At 42.6% G+C, this 21220-nt stretch overlaps 1 protein-coding gene across 1 annotated transcript in view; it reads right to left on the bottom strand.

Annotated features, from left to right (window-relative positions):
• Positions 1–21220, bottom strand: part of rhbdl1 (rhomboid, veinlet-like 1) — a gene marked incomplete at its 5' end in the record, with an annotated part of 59065 nt that overhangs the window by 20232 nt on the left and 17613 nt on the right. The window contains one exon of the mRNA XM_079492611.1: positions 1632–1856. Coding sequence (XP_079348737.1) covers positions 1632–1856 — 225 coding nt within the window. The remainder of the gene's footprint in view (positions 1–1631; positions 1857–21220) is intronic.

Genomic DNA, 21220 nt, shown 5'->3' with positions numbered 1-21220 from the left:
GCTACCACATCTAAAGACTCAATAGAATGATCTATGGTCAGTGTAATGGGCTACCACATCTACCAGACTGAACAAAAGACTCAATAGAATGATCTATGGTCAGTGTAATGGGCTACCACATCTACCAGACTGAACAAAAGACTCAATAGAATGATCTATGGTCAGTGTAATGGGCTACCACATCTAAAGACTCAATAGAATGATCTATGGTCAGTGTAATGGGCTACCACATCTACCAGACTGAACAAAAGACTCAATAGAATGATCTATGGTCAGTGTAATGGGCTACCACATCTACCAGACTGAACAAAAGACTCAATAGAATGATCTATGGTCAGTGTAATGGGCTACCACATCTACCAGACTGAACAAAAGACTCAATAGAATGATCTATGGTCAGTGTAATGGGCTACCACATCTAAAGACTCAATAGAATGATCTATGGTCAGTGTAATGGGCTACCACATCTAAAGACTCAATAGAATGATCTATGGTCAGTGTAATGGGCTACCACATCTAAAGACTCAATAGAATGATCTATGGTCAGTGTAATGGGCTACCACATCTAAAGACTCAATAGAATGATCTATGGTCAGTGTAATGGGCTACCGCATCTAAAGACTCAATAGAATGATCTATGGTCAGTGTAATGGGCTACCACATCTAAAGACTCTAGAATGATCTATGGTCAGTGTAATGGGCTACCACATCTAAAGACTCTAGAATGATCTATGGTCAGTGTAATGGGCTACCACATCTAAAGACTCAATAGAATGATCTATGGTCAGTGTAATGGGCTACCACATCTAAAGACTCAATAGAATGATCTATGGTCAGTGTAATGGGCTACCACATCTAAAGACTCAATAGAATGATCTATGGTCAGTGTAATGGGCTACCACATCTAAAGACTCAATAGAATGATCTATGGTCAGTGTAATGGGCTACCACATCTAAAGACTCAATAGAATGATCTATGGTCAGTGTAATGGGCTACCACATCTAAAGACTCAATAGAATGATCTATGGTCAGTGTAATGGGCTACCACATCTACCAGACTGAACAAAAGAATAGTGGTTTGTGAAAGGCTTTTTTCTGAAGCCTGGAAAAGAATCCCTTACACTCTTTGCCTATAATAGCTGATCTACAAGTTCAAAGCATTAGGAGCTGTTTACGAATGTTTGGCTATTTTCATCAAATCTCTTAATGCCCAGAATATGGAGTTACTGTAAAGGTGGGTGTGGCCTCTAGTCTAGAGGGTTTGAATAAGCCTATCTCACAGAATTTCCCCTCCCCCTTTTTACGCCCCCTTTCGGGGCTAGTGGTGATAGCGTGACGTCACTCCATAGACACTACATGTTAACAGAGGTTATTTAAGAAGTCTACAACTTTTGTTTTCTCAAGGTAAGGTTTGTTCTATCTGTTCGAGCTGATTTACCATCTTGTTTGCTTCATAATAATATTGGTCTGTCACATTTTTACATTAGAAAATGTACTTAGATTCTCCAGAGAAAAAAACGTGTAAATGCTAATGTTAAATGACACCACTATCTACCGGAAGTGGGCGTGGAAAGCGGGCTGTGAGATAGGCCTATTATGCTAAGATCTACAGAAATGTGGGCAATTTCACCTGGACAATTGTGATGATGGCCATGAAGATGGGCGGGGGACACAGGCGGTTCTGGTGGAAGTACCAGCGCCGGTCTGTCTCACAGGGCAGGATCTCATAGGCCACATAGCGAACAAACCGCTTATACACGCCCAACCCCGTCTCGTCCAATAGGATCTCCCGCTGCAGCGTGCGTCGCCCATTGGCAATGGCCCGTCGGAAACTGCTGGAGCGCTTGCTGCTCATCTGAAACAAACAGTAAATTACATAAGATGCAGAGATGGAAAATACACTGACACACTATGAATACGTCTTTTGGAAACGATACTAATTCTAAGATCTGCTAAATGGCAATTCATTTAAACCAAATACTTTTTAATTTAGGGTGAGAGAAGACATACTGTCAAATAGATTATTTCAGTACCGGTGTATTGGTTCAATCTTTTTCTTTTTTTAAGTCAAATATTGCTTTAATCTTTGATGATGATTGATGATTTTAAAGGTCATTAAGAAATTTTACTAATTGAATACGGAAAAATGCAGAAGAAAACAGAAAGTGATTGAAAGATGAAAAACAGAATGAAATAAAACTGGAAAATAAAATGTGAGTGAAGTATTTAGGTTTAGAAACTAAGAATATAAATCCAACATGAGACACTGCATGTCTTACTCCTAAGGGAAACTTCCAGCAGCCCTATAAAAAAAAAAGTAGATTGTGTTGGATCAGGATGTACTGTAGATATAACTGTTACAGAGATCGTCTTTATCTGAACTGACAGGGAGTGTATGGGATCTGCAAAGGTGCAGTTCTCCGCAAAAAGTGCTTTAAAGATGAAACATATTTTGCAGAGAATATCATTTTTTCTTTTTACTAATTCAGGAAAGACAGTACGAGACAAATATTGCTGTTAAATCAACCATTTCGAATAAATTATGTAACACAAACATAGGCTTTCACGCACACACACACACACACACACACACACACACACACACACACACACACACACACACACACACACACACACACACACACACACACACACACACACACACACACACACACACACACACACACACACACACACACGTTGAAGAAGGTCAAAATAATTCATTGGCAATTGGGCAGTGCTGAATGATCACTCTGCTGCTGAAAGTGGCAAGTCCAATAAAACTCCTGTGTAAAATGAGGATGACCAGGAGATTGGTAGCAGATCTGGAAGCCCACGCAATTTTGCAGAACCGGAGTTATGCGTCTACATCAAACCGTAAAACACTGTTAAAATGCGTGTCGGGTGACCAAATTGCTGATTTCAAAAGACTGTATGAATTACTTCAAAACTATAGTGAATGTGGTTCACCCCTCACATTAGTCAAGACTCCCAGTAGTCTGGCTAATGAAACGTGGCCAGGCTGCTATGTACTGTAGATATGAGCGACTGCTTTTTATCCTTCTTTTTTTGTACTGTAGGCTACAGTGTAATATTCTTCTTTTTAAGTTTATTTTTGGGGCTTTTTTGCCTTTATTGATATAGGTAGACAGGAATACGAGGAGAGAGATGAGGGGAAGACAAAGTGGCCAGGAGGTGCACGCACATCCCGGGTTAATTCAACGGGTGCTCGAACAAAAAAGAACAGACTGCAAAAGGAAGAATAAGTCTGCACACCGTTTTGAATATAGAACAATGCATTATGTAAGCTATACTCTCTGTACAGTTCAGTGAGCTTTGTCTACACTTAGATCGGGTATTGATATGATGTTTGTATATGTGTGTATGATTCCTTCCCCTGGTGGCCACACAGGGATAGCCTAATGGCCTCACTCTCTGTCCTGAGTGTCACAGCCTTGTTCAAGCCCAAATAAGGACTGTTCACAGGTGTGAGTGCTTATCATTGATTTGTGTCTGCCCACTTATACCTCTATATATACCTGTTCTGTGTGTGTTGCTATTCATATACCTGACGAAGGCCACAGAGGCCGAAACGTTGTGTTTTTTTTTTACCCCGCCTTGGTAAATAAAGTTTATGGGGGAAGACACACAGCAAAGTTAGTCAAAATCGGGACTCGAACCCGCGACACACTGTCATGCTGCATTAACAGCCAATGTGCCTGGACCGCCATGCCGGCCCAGGCCCAGCGTAACATTCTGACTGTTATTTTTACTCTGAGAGTGTAAAAATGGACCCTTGTGGGTCCATTTTTACATTGTGGGTCTATCTTTACATTCCACGAGTTAAATTAACACTCAGGATGGGGTGCTGTTGGGCTAGCAGTTAAGGCACATACCAGGCAGATATACAGTAGGCTCTGATACAGCCTGTGATGGATTCCCGAGCCTTTGCTGCATGTCACTCCCTGTCTCTCTCCCCTTGTTGTCTCTCTCTGCTTATCAATAGGCAGAACAATATCAACAAAAAATAATTAACACTCAGGATATCAATGTATCTTATTTCCTTTCTTTCATAATAATTGACTCCAGTGTCCCAGTGGTTTTGACGGCGTATATTATGAAAATGGCTGGCGTATAAATTAATATTATTTGCTATGGATGACCTGATCTCATTAGAATTTACTAACATATTGGCAACTTTATGACTCACTTTGTAATTTGATCAAACCTCAGTGGTGTGACTAATCATCCTATAGGGGATATTAGCATGTAAGCATACATTCATTAAGTCCTGTACATAATTAATTCATAAGCAGTATCATGAAGGTCAGTCAGTATAAGTTATAATTTCACAAGGAAATTATATGGGAGACGGTGATTGAAAGTGGTCTAGTCAATGTCATAATGTCAGTAGGGCTAATTAGCACAATTACAGTCCAAGAAACCCGCTGTGAGAAAAGGAGTCTTGCAATCATTTTCTAATCGGCCCAAAGAAAGGTGAAAGCCCACTTTCACCTTCTTTGTTCATTACGTCTGTAAGGCTGTCACTGAAAAAACATTCATTTTAGACTTTCATAAATAACCTCGCTTTCCAACACCAAAGTGAGATCAGGAACATAAAGAAAGCATCTGTCGAATAAGGGGCTCAACACATTTGAAAATCTCATGAACAAAATGTGACAGATGCATGTCCCTAGATCAGCTGTTTACTTTACTGCACAGATCTCCAAAGGGGCTACAAATATCACCATCAGTGAGTGATAGAAAGTTTAAGTAATACAATACATGGTATATTGATTTTTTGAGAAGAAATTGAAAATCAGTAAGATTGAGGATTGAGACAAGGGAAGCTGAAGTCTCCGACAACTCGAACAATTGGGTTTTTAAAGTGTTTTCTTTGCCTCGCAGGGGTAAAACCATAGCCTTACTAACTCTGTTGAGTGGAACCGTTTCATGGGGAGGAGAGAGGCATTGTGGGGAAGATGGATGAGAGTTCCCTGTTTTCACAGAGAGTCCAGGTTTACTTGAGCTGAAACACTGCAGCCTGCAGGCTACCATGATGACCCGCTGCTGAGTGAGACACACACATGATACTTTCTTCAAAAGAAGACCAGCAGCTCCTTGATCGTGGAGATAATGGTCGAGTCTACCGTATGTTAGCATTGAGAATACTCCTGTTGGACTAGTTATTGTACCCCGGGATGTCTTGGATATGAAGATTCAATTCAATGACTGTATTTGGCAACAGATTACTTTATAGTGGATTACTAGTCTAGTGACCAGCATGAAAAGCTGTAGCTTGGCACAGACCGCCGTAGTGGTCCGGTCCGGGCACCTGCAGGTTCGAGTCCCGATCCCGTTTCTGTGTGTCACTCCCCATCTCTCTCCCCATTTCCTGTCAGCCGACTGTCCTATCGATAATAAAGGCATTAAAGCCCCAAAAGTTATCTAAAAAAAATAATCAGGCCAGTCTGAAGTGAGTGGTGCGCTGTACTGTACCTCCCTGGCCTGTGTGTGTGTGTGTGTGTGTTAGCCTGGTTAATAAACCAGACCGAATCAGCCGTTGGCAAAAAAAAATTGCCTACCAGCGGATTACGGTCTGGCGAGGCTCAGTAGCACGCCTCTTTCCTACAACCGAGAACAGGTCGGACCAATCGGGACACGGTATGCAATATGGGCGGGCTTTGGTACAGTGACGTTCAATGCTTGAGACTTTTGACTGACAGTAGCTCTGACCAATTGCGTCAAAGAGAAAATGTTTGAACCCGCCCCCCGGGAAATGAAATCCAAGTGGAGCCAGCCCAGACTAATATACCGCGACAGTGTTGTGTGATATTAGTCTGGCTTATTAGCCAGGCTATGTGTGTGTGTGTGCGCGTGTGTGTTAGACGCTGCTCAACAGTGCCATCCAGTGGTATTAGCGAGGTGTTTCAGCTTTTCGTGCTCGGACGGACACACAGACACGTATAGGGACACACATAGCTGCGTATAGGAGTGGCTAGTACCACTCAAAAAAAGAAAAAAAAGCTATAGCTTTAATTCTTCAAACAACATCAAATGTGTGGTTTAATGACATTTTCTGAGATTTCTATGCCAGTATAAGACTGTAAAGGATGACAGACAGAGCTGCAGATCTTTTTTTTTAAATTGTGAACAACATTGTATAGCAACCGACTGTGCAGGCAGTCAGGGACTATACTTTCTTCTTGTGGAAACTAAGCATTACTTTTTTTTTAATTAATTTTTATCCCACGATTTTGCAACCCATTTTTTCACCCAGTGTCAATTATCTAATGTAATCCTGGGTGCTACACTTCCTCTGCCAACCTGGGGAGGGCAGCGAACTGACCTCATGCTTCCTTCTATGCATGAGGAGTTCAAGCTGCTTCTTTTCACCTGACAGGGGGGAGTTTCCCTGGCCGGACGTAGCACGTGGAACGAACACGTTATTCCGACCAGATCCTTTCCCCTCCATCAGGTGCCCCGGCTGGCCAGGGGGAGGTAGATTAGAGACCAGGATTACTGCATGTTTTTTGTGCGGGTACCTACCCTCACAGAGACACGGTCACAGGGACGCAGAGACACGCCCCCAGCACCCACAGTGTCCCCAGCGGGAATCAAACCCAGCCTGCAATAACTCACTGTGATAGGCTTGGAAATATCACTTAAATGTTAAAATTTGAAATTTGAAAGAAATATCTATGCACTATAATTGTATATTAACAGAGATTTCCCATTGTGTTAACAACAAATGGGTTGAAAGAAAATCAAGTTGTTACCCTGCGTTTTACTCAACAGGAAGAACCTATGCCTCAGGGGAGGATTTGCGGGATGACCTAAAACAAGAAATGGCAGGTTTCCCATTATAGGTCCTACCAGGACAGATGCCTGACTAAGCAGTTACTGTAGTCTGTATGCTATGACACCATAAAAATAAATTGTGCTTCCTTGGAAAGGGTGGAGAAAAGCGAGACGCAAAGGAGGACAAGGGTTGCTATTTATAACAGAATGTACTTCAGATGAGCTGAAGGGTAGGACTACAGTATGTCACTGTCTGAGACGTTAGCCTACACGGAGGACTATGTCACCGTCTGAGATGTTAGCCTAACAGAATGTACTTCAGATGAGCTGAAGGGTAGGACTATGTCACCGTCTGAGACGTTAGCCTGATGAGCTGAAGGGTAGGACTATGTCACCGTCTGAGACGTTAGCCTGATGAGCTGAAGGGTAGGACTATGTCACCATCTGAGACGTTAGCCTACACGGACAATGAGCTGAAGGGTAGGACTATGTCATCGTCTGAGACGTTAGCCTGATGAGCTGAAGGGTAGGACTATTTCACCGTCTGAGACGTTAGCCTGATGAGCTGAAGGGTAGGACTATGTCACCGTCTGAGACGTTAGCCTGATGAGCTGAAGGGTAGGACTATGTCACCGTCTGAGACGTTAGCCTGATGAGCTGAAGGGTAGGACTATGTCACCGTCTGAGACGTTAGCCTACAGATGAGCTGAAGGGTAGGACTATGTCACCGTCTGAGACGTCAGCCTACACGGACAATGAGCTGAAGGGTAGGACTATGTCACCGTCTGAGACGTTAGCCTATACACGGACAATGAGCTGAAGGGTAGGACTATGTCACCGTCTGAGACGTTAGCCTACGCGGACAATGATCTGAAGGGTAGGACTATGTCACCGTCTGAGACGTTAGCCTACACGGACAATGAGCTGAAGGGTAGGACTATGTCACCGTCTGAGACGTTAGCCTACGTGGACAATGAGCTGAAGGGTAGAACTATGTCACCGTCTGAGACGTTAGCCTACACGGACAATACGGAAGCTCAGTAAGTGTAGCAAAGACTGCATCTCAGAGAGTCCCCGAAAACAGCACAACCCACCAGCTAAAACACACCAGCTAGAATTAATTAGTTAGGTACAGCTGCGTGGATGCTCATTACATCCGAAGACTACAGGGAGCATATTTAAAGAAGGGGGGGGGGGGGGGGGGGGGGGGCATTTTGGGTGTTGGCAATGTGTACACAAGCTAATGAATGAAACAAATCGAGACAAACTATATAAATGATTGAGCAAATAATCCGCAAATTGGTACGCAAATGGAGTAATTAATTGTCTCTCGTGGTTTTGTTTTTTTTGTTGAAAGAAATCATTTAGGAGAAATAGTGCTGAGCTGTTTTTGACGCTGCAAAAGTTGGCAGAGCAGTATGCCTTGAGACACATTTCGGTTAATTATGATGATGCTGGTGCTTGAACAATGAAGGTGTGAGGGCCTGTGGTATAGCGATAACCAGCATAGAGTCAAGCGATGCAGTCGGCCCTCCCATGGAAGGCGAGGAAGCATATTTAGTATGGAAATCAGGACCGGCAAATGCAATTATACTGCATGTGAGGCCGTGAGTAAAGGCAGAAGAAGAGGGTAGGAGCATTAGGATGGAGGAAAGGGAAATTAAGCAGCGGAAAAAATAAGATACCAGTCTGTCTGAATGTGCTTATGCCAACTCAAATGGGCTGGAGGTACGACATCCCCCTTTTCTTGTTTTCAATGTCTTCATCACAGTGGACAAGACACTTGGCAGGGAGAGGTAGGGGTGTGTGTGTGTGTGTGTGTGTGTGTGACGTGTGTGTGTGTGTGTGTGTGTGTGTGTGTGTGTGTGTGTGTGTGTGTGTGTGTGTGTGTGTGTGTGTGTGTGTTATGGCATTCACTTCTAGTAATTTTTAATAGTTAGACTAGTTGCCTAGTTTACTAGTCGACTAGTTGTTTAAATAAATAAATACCTATTATGTAACAAATAAATATTTGTACATTTAAAAACTGTGTACATTGGTGACTGTAACTATAATATACCTGATATTGAGGCCTACAAAAAAAAAATAGTATCAACTAGTCAACTAGTAACAACAAGGTCGACTAGTGGATTTACAAGTCGACTAGTTGCTTAATGCCCTAGCGTGTGTGCGTGCGTGCGTGCGTGCGTGCGTGCGTGTGTGCGTGCGTGCGTGCGTGTGTGGTACTAAAAGGGAAGTGACTGTGAAGTGTAAAACAATGTGTTTTTACCTCCACCACAGCCTTCTTCTCTAAATGACACAGCATTTTCAAATTTGTTTTATCTCTGTTTGTTCACTGAAAACACCTGCTGCCTCTCTCATATCGCGGTGCTGTAGTTCTTTCCCCGGTTTGATTTGATTCTCTCCAGGATGTGCGCTCCTGATTCCTGAATGTTCCCCAGAGACACAGTTGTCATTCTACCAACATGTGGGACCTCCACATCTAAAGACAGCATAGTAAGCCTTTGAAGTGGGGGTGGGGAGAGAGGTGGGAGGAAGGCAGACAAAGTGCGTATAAGCCACCGAGATGAAGTAGACATTGACGGTTGAGCCTTGGGAAAATGGTGCAGACACACTGGGAAGCAGGGACCATGCAGGAAATCACATCACGCCTGAACAAGTCAAGGGAAACCTCCCACTCGGTCTTGGCCACCAACAAGGCCTCGTAACCAAGGAGGTCTCTTTACCAGACAAAGTCTGCCAAGGATAATTGATCCTGAGGGTAAGAGCAAAAAAGAGAGCTAAAGATAGAACAGACAGAACAGCTGAACGGCATAATTGACAGCGGTTTGTGTACAGTACAGTACTGTATGTGTGTGTGCGGTGCGCGCGTGTGTGTAGGGGGCATATTATGTGTCTCCCACACCAGGAGTATCTGCTTCTTAGAAGCTGTGTGTGGTCTCACTGCACATGCTGCTCTCAGCCTCTCAGCTCTAGCTGCTGTCCTTGATGGCTTAATTAGCTGTACCACATGGTCAATAGCTTAAAGCTCAATACTGGGGAAACACTAATGACAGTTGGAAAGATTCAAGGGCTGTTCAACAGCAGCGTTGAGTACCCAAAATTCAGTTTGGTTTATTCAAAATCAGAGTGGCTCTGTTCCATCAAGTTCAGTAACTCCATATCTGTTTAAGGACATGTACAATTGTACAGTATCAGGGGTGAGTTGACAGTAGGGCTATTAGTAGTTTTGAAGATGCACACAAGCCCGCACAGCCATTCGTAGTTTTCACTTTGCTAACAAAACCTGTCGATCGACGCGAGTGTCACAGCAGCACAGCTTGAAATAACAGGAATGGACCTTGGAAGCATACAGTATATGCATATCAATGGTAACGGTCCATTGTGGCGATCTACTAAAGTAGCCGGTGTCTAACTCTAATTTAAAGAGTTGGATAACAGTGGCTGACGGACTCATGAACTAATTAAATTACAGAGGTGACGTTTGCAAGGTAAATGCATAATAATGATAATGACAACATGAAAGTTTCTCAATTATGCAAGTAAATATAATACAATTTGATATACAGAATGTTGTGGGTTAATAAATAGGCCTACTACATTAAAGAGGTTATTTCAATTAGTGATCACTCGCGACATAGCCCCACTAGTTAAAATTCCACAGCACATCCTTGCAGTACATACCCCAACACATGCACTCACGCACATACCTGTACATGCATGCATGCATAGCACAAACCTGTGTGGACTCGGCGTGGACTCCAAAAGGCCTGCTGTTAACTGATTGTCATTTATTCATGCAAATAAATCATGCAATTAATGGTACTAAATGTTTAAGCATGTAGACGAGTACTAAGACTAATTAAAGCATTTTTGGTTTAGCTTGGACATGGATGCTGTATAGTTACTAATTTACAAAGATTTCGTTAAAGGATCCGCACAACTTTAAACACTATTTTGTTCATTTACAGTAGATAGTCATGCAACACAACTATACAGTACTGTACACATTGGATCTCAGCAGTGACTTCACTGAGTCTCCCCTGACCCAGATTCTCTGCTTATGTTCGGGCCAAATCCTTTTAAAGCGGGAGTCAACATCTATCTTTCAACAAGCCCATAGTCATAACCCTCCTTCATGGTTTAATCATTATAAAAACTGAGAAAAACGCCCCCATTGAACATTTAAGCGAAGTGCACAACTTTTAGCTAACAACCTATCTAGAAGAATTTCTCCTGACTGAATGTCACATACGTAAGTACACCTGTGTGCGCGTGCACGCGTGCATGTGGGTGTATGTTTGCACAAAATATGACTGTGTGGTTGTGTGTGTTGGTGCTTACTGCTTGCCCGTGACAGCTAATGGGCTGCATCCATATCCTCTAGTGATGCACTACTCTGTGGGCACTTAATGCAGCCAAAGAGGCCGCAGCTGAAATCTTTACAACCAATAGCTCTTTAACGACCACGTTATAGCCATTAAATGTCACAAACACCCTAGTAGTGGACAGCGAATACCTGCAGGGATACAGGTGTTTTGGCAGTCTTTTGACTTGGACATTAAACCCGATCCACTTGGGTTTGCAACTACACATTTGATATGCTTTAAATCAATGACAAGAGGGAATAGGAATGGTAAAGAACAGAGGTAAAACATTGGGTTCAAATAAATATCTCTCTATCTGATTGAGGCAGAACAAAGACAATCCTATTCTGCAATGCACGTTAGCCAAATTACCCTGGAATGAAAACAATAACCCACTTCTTCTATTTGCATTGCCGGTAGATGATAGCATCGAGGGTGCTCTCTTTAAAGAAATCAATATGTGCAATTACATGACACATACTGTAGGAATGCACACACTCTGTGTCCCTAATTTGCCCTCTGCACACAGACTGGCACATCTCCTGAAAGCTCTGACAGTTGTTGTGATTTACTGATTCTCTGTTGTGATCCTAGTCACTCTCCTCTAGTCAGAGGTGGTGACTGGTCATTCGATTGATTTACCCCTGTGCAAGCAGGTGTGACTGTAGCTTGGAGGAAAAACTGACAGAATGGCAGAGTCACATGACATTTTCTAAAGTTTATATATATTTGCACAAACATAGCTGGAATATAAGGACCGAAAGGAACAGACCGATGTAGCACAAACTGCATGCTGGGCAGGCAGTATTTAGTAAGGAGAAAAATAGAAAATGGCAACTCGAGTGGCAAAGTGAGTTTAATGTCGTTTAACGTTTAATGTAATCAGATGGGACTTTTTTGTTTGGATGCATGGGCTGTCAAGGCCAGAACGTAGTTTTTTTTTGCCACTCAGTAGGCGTTCCACTTCCCGCATAACTTCCGGGTATGATGATGTCACGCGCATACCCTCTATAGCCACAATCACATACAGTTTATTATTATTACACAGATTAATGTATAGCTTTCGTATATTTAGTATAGCTTTAAAGGGACATTTCACAGCTGGAAGAAACTGCAGTCACTCAATGTTAATAGTAATTGTAGTAGAACAGTAGCACAATTTGAAATGTGCACTATGACCAGATAAATAATGAAGTCTGTGTGTTTGACTAGGGTTTGACTGGATTGCTGAATTCCTACAATGACCATAATGCTTTACTGCACTGCCCCTCCTTGTGGAGACTGCATGGAGGTGTGACTTGTTGTCCAGGAAGGAAATTAAATCACATTTTGGTCATGAACATGGCGCCATGACTAAAATATCTAACACATATTACACACATAAAACCCTCAGGAAAGTGTTTCTTGTGTCCTAAACATCAGTAAAATAAGGTTGCAAAAGGGGTGAAGTGGCCCTTTAAGATTGTATATTATAGTTATCATGTGTGAACTTGGACACCATGAGTGATTCTCTCTTTCAGCTCGCTCCGAGTCTGAGATGTAATTATATGGAAATGTGTTGCTGGATCAAAAGCATGTGCCGGCCGACCGTCTTGGGAGATGAGTGCAAGATGGAGGAACTACGTGTGAATGTACTACTGTATGCTGAAGTGCAGATTGTTGTAGTGTTCAAGGTTGGGCAGACCAGACACCTTATATTCTATACGTGAGTGCATGTGTATGAAGATGTGGGAGGCTGGGAGCATACACTATAATAATAATAATAAAACTTTATTTGTATAGCACCTTTCATGACATGAAATGCAATAAGGTATGTTTCTGTCTGCATTTGCAATGCAATCTCATTAGAAAACGTACAATGGATACTAATGGCTCGCCATACGTAACTAACTTAGTTACAGTTGCATAGTACATAATATTACGTATTCAAACTATGTAATTCATGAAATGTTCTCAAATGTCATTCATTTTATAACTACAACTAAAGATCTATTTGTGAGATGTATCTTTGTTTTTATTAAATACATTTAAAAAATGAAAACAAGGATATAATGTCATGATTAATAATGAAGAGTTGAGAACCATGAATTAGTCCATAATAATTATCCACAATTCATAATAAGGGGTCAGGACAGATGGGACTATTGGGGCAGGGCTCAGAATAAATTATGGACTTAAATGGTTCTTCGTAGTTTTGAAATTAATAACACATCATAACTTTTCGTGATTTACATCGTTTGAATACATTCTAGATTTAACTAGTAATCTGTGTTACATACATTTGCCAAGACATAACTTACTATATGTGCCTGTGTACCACTAATGAAAATGTCACAGATCTGATTCTGAACCCTAGTATGACCTATTACAGTGCCCTGGAGTAGACACCAAACAACCACCCATTGATACACTATACAATAAGACAACCTTTGACAAGTATATCATTTATGAAAAGGTGTTTGCTAATGGAATTAATGCATGTGTTCATGCTTGCATAATTCTGTGTATATTATACTGTATGCACTATGTACATAGCACTGTATGTAGAAGAGAGAGAGAGAGAGAGTGTGTGTGTGTGTGTGTGTGTGTGTGTGTGTGTGTGTGTGTGTGTGTGTGTGTGTGTGTGTGTGTGTGTGTGTGTGTGTGTGTGTGTGTGTGTGTGTGTGTGTGTGCGCGCTGTCCCAGGAGAAGATGCTTTAGTGGCGTGTTACTTATTCAGCCCTCAGGCTGAGCGGATGGAGTTCTCTAGCTCAGATAAGTCTGCATGACTAACCTGAAAGATGTCAAATGCTGTTATACACACAAACACATCCCCCAGAATCAATGTGTGGCTGAAAGACATTTTGCACCCGCAGTCCATGACAGGCACCAGTGGCTCACCAGGAGAACATTAAAATAAAGTCGGACGTACGTTAATATGCATAACGCAACCTATTAAGCTATAAACATGGTACTTTGTCTCAATCTGCCCTAAAATGCTTTAGAATGTGTGTGTGCGCGTGCACAAGGAGATTTTGGATATTCGATGACTATACACCATGGGAGCCACCGGAGGTTAACGATGGATGCTAAAAACGGTAAATAAAATACTATTAATTCTGGATTAAATGACATTAAACAAACCGAGACTTCTCGTGTTGGCAAAGGAATGCAGGCACGAATCCTGAGAAATCGCGGGATTGGTATAGATTTGGTTAAAACCAGGGATGAGCAATGTGCAGCACAATGGCCTGGAGATAGAAAGGGGCTTGAGCACTATTGATCTATCTACTGTATATTGATGCTACGGGGTGGTATAGGAATCAATAATGTAATGTAAATCTATTGTAACTATCAAACATGCTACATTCTTAAAGTTGCAGCAAAGACTGGTTGGGAAATAAGGAAAATAGATGCATGCTGTAGACACAAACAGGCGCGTGGGACTGATGGACGGGCGCACACGCACACGCACGCACACACACACACACACACACACACACATTTAAGAGGCACATGTTGGAAAATGCAAGAGGCTTGACATAACTCCTAATGTGTGTATATCTTATAACATACAGAAACTATACTAGTGTACGTGATCACCCGTAAGATGTGTTTCTGATACCATGTTATTCTCCTTTATCAAGTTACTGCATGCCCAAGTATACACAATGTCACTGCTAGAACACAGTTTCTCAACCAGCGGCCCACTGACCACTATTGGTCCATGGCATAGTTACAGGTTGTCCTGGGGAAACATATATTATACATTTGTTAAATGGATCAACAATGTGTTGTTTAAATAATATTTCATCACATTTAAGAAAGATATTGCACAAAAAGGCATGGGGCTCCATTTTCGTCACCGCTAAACCCCTTATACCTAAACTTCTTTGCCTTTTTGTACTATTTTGAAAAACATTTTTGAATAGTTCAACTAGCCAATCTACATTGACACATTGTGAGCTTGTAGACTGGCCATTTTAAATATTCAATTGCTTTTTGCAAAATAGTAAAAAAAGGCAAAGAAGTTTAGGGATAAGGGGTTTAGCGGTCACGAAAATGGAGCCCATGGTTTTGAGGACGTCCTATTTTGACCACTTCTGTATCATTCATGTCTTTCGGTCGCATAGTCAAATGTATGTATTCTTATGTGTGCTTATAAAACTTTAGAACATGTTGTGTGAGACTGCCTTGGTGTCATCTTGTTCTCCAAGCTCACGCTTGCTTGCAGAAGGGTAAATCAATCGAATGACCAGTCACCACCTCCGACTAGAGAGCGATCAGGATTACAACGGAGGATTCTAAATCACAACAGCACATTTACAGGGCATGGAGAAATAGCCACACTCGCATCCACATGCACACACACTCGCACTCTGAATCTCACACTCTACACACTAGTCGATCTTCCCGGACAGGGCTTTTCCATCTTGGGAGCCGGGCCCTAACTCAAGCCAGACGGCAGACCGTAGATCCAGGAGATAATAGAATGGCAGCGCTGCACTTTCTAACTCAAAATACCAATGTCATCCGTCACATACAGTGTCTTCCCTAGTGGGGAGGGGAGAGAAAGAGAGAGAGATTGGGAAAGACGAAATGGCTGGAGAGGAGAGGGGAATGGGTAATAATAGAGGGGGAGAGGAGGAGGAGTACAAGGGGAAGATGAATCTGAGTATCCGACGCACACACAGGAATAAGGAAGAGGAGGAGGAGTACAAGGGGAAGATGAATCTGAGTATCCGACGCACACACAGGAATAAGGAAGAGGAGGAGGAGTACAAGGGGAAGATGAATCTGAGTATCCGACGCACACACAGGAATAAGGAAAAGGAGGAGGAGTACAAGGGGAAGATGAATCTGAGTATCCGACGCACACACAGGAATAACGAAAAGCTGTGACAAAGAACGCAAAAGCAAGAGAGCGGTGAGGGAAGCAGAGAGAGAAAGAGAGACAGTACAGTACAGTACAGTACAGTGTCAGACAGTACAGTACAGTACAGTACAGTGTCAGACAGTACAGTACAGTACAGTACAGTACAGTACAGTACAGTACAGTACAGTACAGTACAGTACAGTACAGTACAGTACAGTACAGTACAGTACAGTGTCAGACAGTACAGTACAGTACAGTACAGTACAGTACAGTACAGTACAGTACAGTACAGTACAGTACAGGACAGGACAGGACAGGACAGGACAGGACAGGACAGGACAGTACTTACTGGCCTACCGGCATGTGCACTGAAGCCTCTCCAACTGATCCAAAATGCCGCAGCTCGCTTGGTCTTCAACCAGCCAAAATTCTCACATGTCTCCCCCCTGCTCCGCTCCCTGCACTGGCTCCCGGTCGCTGCCCGCACAGAATACAAAACTCTGATGTTGGCATTTAAAGCAACCAAAGGTATGGCTCCCCCATATCTTGCCAGCATGATTGAACCCTACAAACCCTCCCGCGCACTCAGATCAGCCAACGCAGGGAAGCTGGAAGTACCCTCACTAAAAACGCCGGGACAACGCTCCACACGTCCCAAACTCTTCTCCCTTCTGGCCCCAAAACTGTGGAATGCACTTCCCGTTGCAATCAGAACTGCAGCATCACTCCCGATCTTCCGCCGTAGTCTGAAAACCCACCTTTTCAGACTCCATCATGGCCCATAGCACTTACCCTACCCCCCTTAGACAGCACTTCTTAGACTTATATAGCATTTGAAACAGACTTATAGCATGTCATGTAGACAGCACAATAAGTGCATTGTATGTAGTCATAGCACTTCATAGTATATAGTGTATAGTAGTCATAGCACTTCATAGTATATATGTACAGCATAGTATAGCATATATGTGTAGTTTATATGTATAGTGTCATTATATAGATATGTTCTAGTTATAGTTTATATGTATAGTGTCATTATATAGATATGTTCTAGTCACGTTCTTAGCTTACGCATGTTTCGCGTTAAATGCTTTTTTTACATATGTGATGTATTCCCATGCTTTTTGTTCTTGCTTATTGTAAATCGCTCTGGATTAAGAGCGTCTGCTAAATGCCTAAATTGTAAATTGTAAATTGTACAGTACAGTACAGTACAGTACAGTGTCAGACAGGCAAATAAGACAAGTGAGCTGGGGAAAGAAAAGGATGAGAGAGAGAGGGAGAGAGAAGGAGAGAGCGAGTGAAAGAGAGCCGAGAGCCTACAGGTCGGCCTGTGGAAGAGAGACCTGTTTGCACAAACCTGGCAGGCGTCACAGAGAAAGACAGAGACCGTCACACCGAGAGACCATTCACATAAGTATCCAAATCGAAATCAGTCAGCAAGTCTGCACCAGAAGCATCAATGGGAGTGTATTTGTGTGTGTGTATGTGTGTGTGTGTGTGTGTGTGTGTGTGTGTGTGTGTGTGCGCGCGTCGTAGTGGTGCATTCAATTAATCGATATGGCAATATATTGATCGAACATCCGGGCGATAGGTGAATCGATCGAGAGGCTGCTGTATCGATACGGCAATATCGGGGTGATGAAGTGTTGCCAAACGTACCTCTGTTTAACGTTATCAAAGCCCCTCTTGCAAGTTGCAATGCACTCCCTTCCCAGACCCCTTGTTAGGATGTTTAGATATTATATTTTAATTTAAAGATCTCTGTGGGCCTGAAACTGTTTTATTGTATTTGTGCAACATGGTCATTATTCTGAATAAACGTATAATCGATATATATCGATATCATATCGTGGCCTCTGTATCGTGATACATATCTATCGTGAGATTGCAAGCAATATCCACCAGGTATAAAAGAGAGAAAGAGAGACAGAGACAGACAGAACGAGAGAGAGAGAGAAATATGGCCTTCAGTATTGGTCTTTCATTGCATGTGAGAGAGAATGGCCCGGTTTCTCAAAGGACACTTCTTACACCATGGTGTAAGAAGTGTCCTTTGAGAAACCGGGCCAATGTCTGTATACAGTTGGAGGCCATCGATATTGTCCTTTTCTTTTTGCTGAGGTTTGCGTGATCTGCGCAAAAGGACAGTTAACCCATTTTGGGCGGGAACCCCTTTTGGTGTTTTAAACATTATGTTATAATTTAGCTATTGAAAAATAGCAGATCTACAAGCTCATAGCGCGCCACGAGTGGCGCGCTACGAGCTTGTAGGTCTGCTATTTTTGAAAAATCGTGAAAATATTTATTTCAGAAAACTGGAGGATTTAGAAGGATTTTTTAAAATTTTGAGGTCAGGCCTAAATGGGTCAAATGATAAGGGACAATATCGGTGGCACCCCAACTGTATGTAGGCTTAGGCTAACTGCATGCATATGGAGAAAGTTGCATGGGTGACCATGCATTTATGTGTGTCTGTGTATAGGGTAGTACTGTACATATAGTACAGTACATATACAGTACAGTATGTGTGTACAGTATGTGTGTCCGTCTGTGTGTCTGTGTGCACGCTCGTGGGCGGGGAGGTGTATGATGAGAGTTTGCACATATGGGCACAGAGACAAATCTTAGCGATTCAGATACAGAGGGTCGATATCTCTCCTAGGTTGGGGCATACTCAAATTACCTCAGATTACTGCCTGCTGCTACCAGCGCTGGGCTGATCGAAGTCAATTTGCATTTTGCTGACAGGCCATGTTAAAAGTGTGTCTTCTGATGCCTTGTCCTCGGATACCAAAGCATCCAAGAGCAAGAGTGACCCCCAACACCCTTTACAGTTCACATAATAATAACATTCCTATGCTGGAGTTTGGTACTAGTGAGAGAAGGAAACAAGGTCTGAGGTCTTCATGAGAGAGGTTAAAAAGAGGAGGCATTAAAACTAGATGATTCAGGGGGAGGAGAAAACTTCAAGGAGAGCAGTACAGATCCCCAAAACAAGCAGGGAGGTAAGCTGAAATGTCAGTGTGGGAGCAGCCTGTATGACCGCTGTGCAATTTTCAGACGATTTGGACGTGCCCCAAATCGAACAGCCTTCATTACAAAACCACAGACAGAACTCAGGGATGGCGGAGAGGAAGACAGAGAGAGCGAAATGTAATAAAGGGAATAAGACACAGCTCTAGTAGTGATGTATTCCCAACCAAGACTTTTACAGTTGCAATTATATTTTATTGACTTTGGAAAAGCTCAGAATTTGGAATAATGAGAAAGAAGAGTGCTAAACACCGTACTACTGCTACTGTTGAGGACATTTGGCCGGCTACGTACTCTGCTACATAGAAATGTCTGTATTCAAAAGAATGTGTAAAATGACCCCAGTAGTATGTACTAGTAAAAACAAATAGTGCGCTCCTTGGAGTGCAGCTCTCCGACAGGCCGGGTTGCCTACCCAGTACCCAGTACCCAGGGCTGTGTCAGTTGTGGGGTACAGCCATCAGGACACAAGGAAGCTGTAGGGCAGGGGTGGGCAACTTTGACGATGGAGAGGGCTACTATATTTCCACACTCACTCCAGAGGGCCACATTACATATTACTGTCTTAGGCAGCAAAAATAGCCAATCTACTATTTTTGCTATATTTGAATTGAAATTCTTTTTTTGCTAGTTTTTAATTGGAATCCTGACATAATAATCAAAATATTATTATTCAAGTAATGAATTATCTGATGTAGTTAAGGGAATACAGAGATGCAAGTGATCAGTGTATCAGTATCAAAATGTGTACAATAACAGTTGTCTGTGAGTCCACATCACCTGGGCGTAGACTAGTGCTGTACATCATGTGGATTTATCAATATTTTTAATTGGAGTGAATGAGCCTCCCTTTCCTGGAACTGCAGATGCACCAATAGTTGGTCCATTTTGCCAGCGTAAAGCTTACTTGCTCTCTTTGGAGGGTACAGAATCAATTCTTTAACCTTTCTAAAATGTCGGACGTGCGTGTCCATGTGTACAAATTTGCCATTGTCTGATTGTGTGTGTGTGTGTGTGTGTGTGTGTCCATCCGTCCGTCTGCTAATCTCCGGCACCGTTAACCAGGTCGGTGCCAAAATTTGCACGCACACTCCCTGAATGCCAACGATGAACCTCTGCCCCAGATTTTCCAGAACGGCCTGTTATAGCGCCACCAGGAGGCCGACTTTTGAAAAATAAATTTTTTGCTATTACTCCTCAAGATTCTGTCCAAAAATCCCGCAAATCGTTACACACCATCTCTATAGTCATGTATTCAAGACGGATCTGTCCGATATTTCATATTCCATCATAATTGGCTAACATTGGCTTTCAAAGTCTGCAGGATTGGCCGGTTATTAACAAAAAGCCTCAAATCATGAACGCAGCGTGCAATTTACGTGAAATCTTTCATGGACTTTCCTACTAGGCTGAGGAAAATATCCCACCCTTTGCACGTTGGCCTGTTATAGCGCCACCAACAGGTGGATTTTTGCAAAACACATTTTTGGAACAAAATGCCTCAAATCATCCAATTGTCATCCAAGGCGTAAGAAGAAATGGCACCCTTTTCACATTGGCCTATTATAGCGCCACCAGGAGGCCACATCCTGACCTGCCCTGGTGGAGACCTGTGCCCCGAGGGGCACTTTATCTAGTTTTGAATCGATTACTCAACCCATGGAGCCTTGAATTCATGGATATTTTTTGCTTTTGTCACATTCCTTTCCTAAGCCAATAATTTGATGACCAGCTCCCTATGCTCCCTATACTTCCTATTGGAGACACAAAGGAGACTATTATGTCTCCATATGGGAACCACTGCTGGTCATCATATTATTAGTTTAGGAATGTGACAAATATACATGAATTCAACTCCCGGTTGAACCTCAGTAGCAGTTTGTACTCAAGAGACACCAAGGATCCCAGGGGATTCTCGGTGTTAATGTGTGTTCCCCCTGTGCACGTCTGCACGTGCCAGAATGTTATTAGGCTTGCTTTTATGGATTATGATTTTATTGTGGTTATCATGTATTTAGTTTTGTTTAGTCATCTGCTTACATTATGTGTGTGTGCGTGCGTGCGTGTGCGTTTGTACGTGTGCGCGCGTGTATGTTAGTGTGTGCATGTGTGAGTGTGTATGTATGTTCCAGCACGCCACTGAGAACAACATCAGCAAGT

Source organism: Electrona antarctica (genome assembly GCF_951216825.1).
Source record: "Electrona antarctica genome assembly, chromosome: 22".
NCBI classification, from domain to species: Eukaryota; Metazoa; Chordata; class Actinopteri; order Myctophiformes; family Myctophidae; genus Electrona; species Electrona antarctica.
This window is presented reverse-complemented; position numbering and strand designations above follow the sequence as displayed.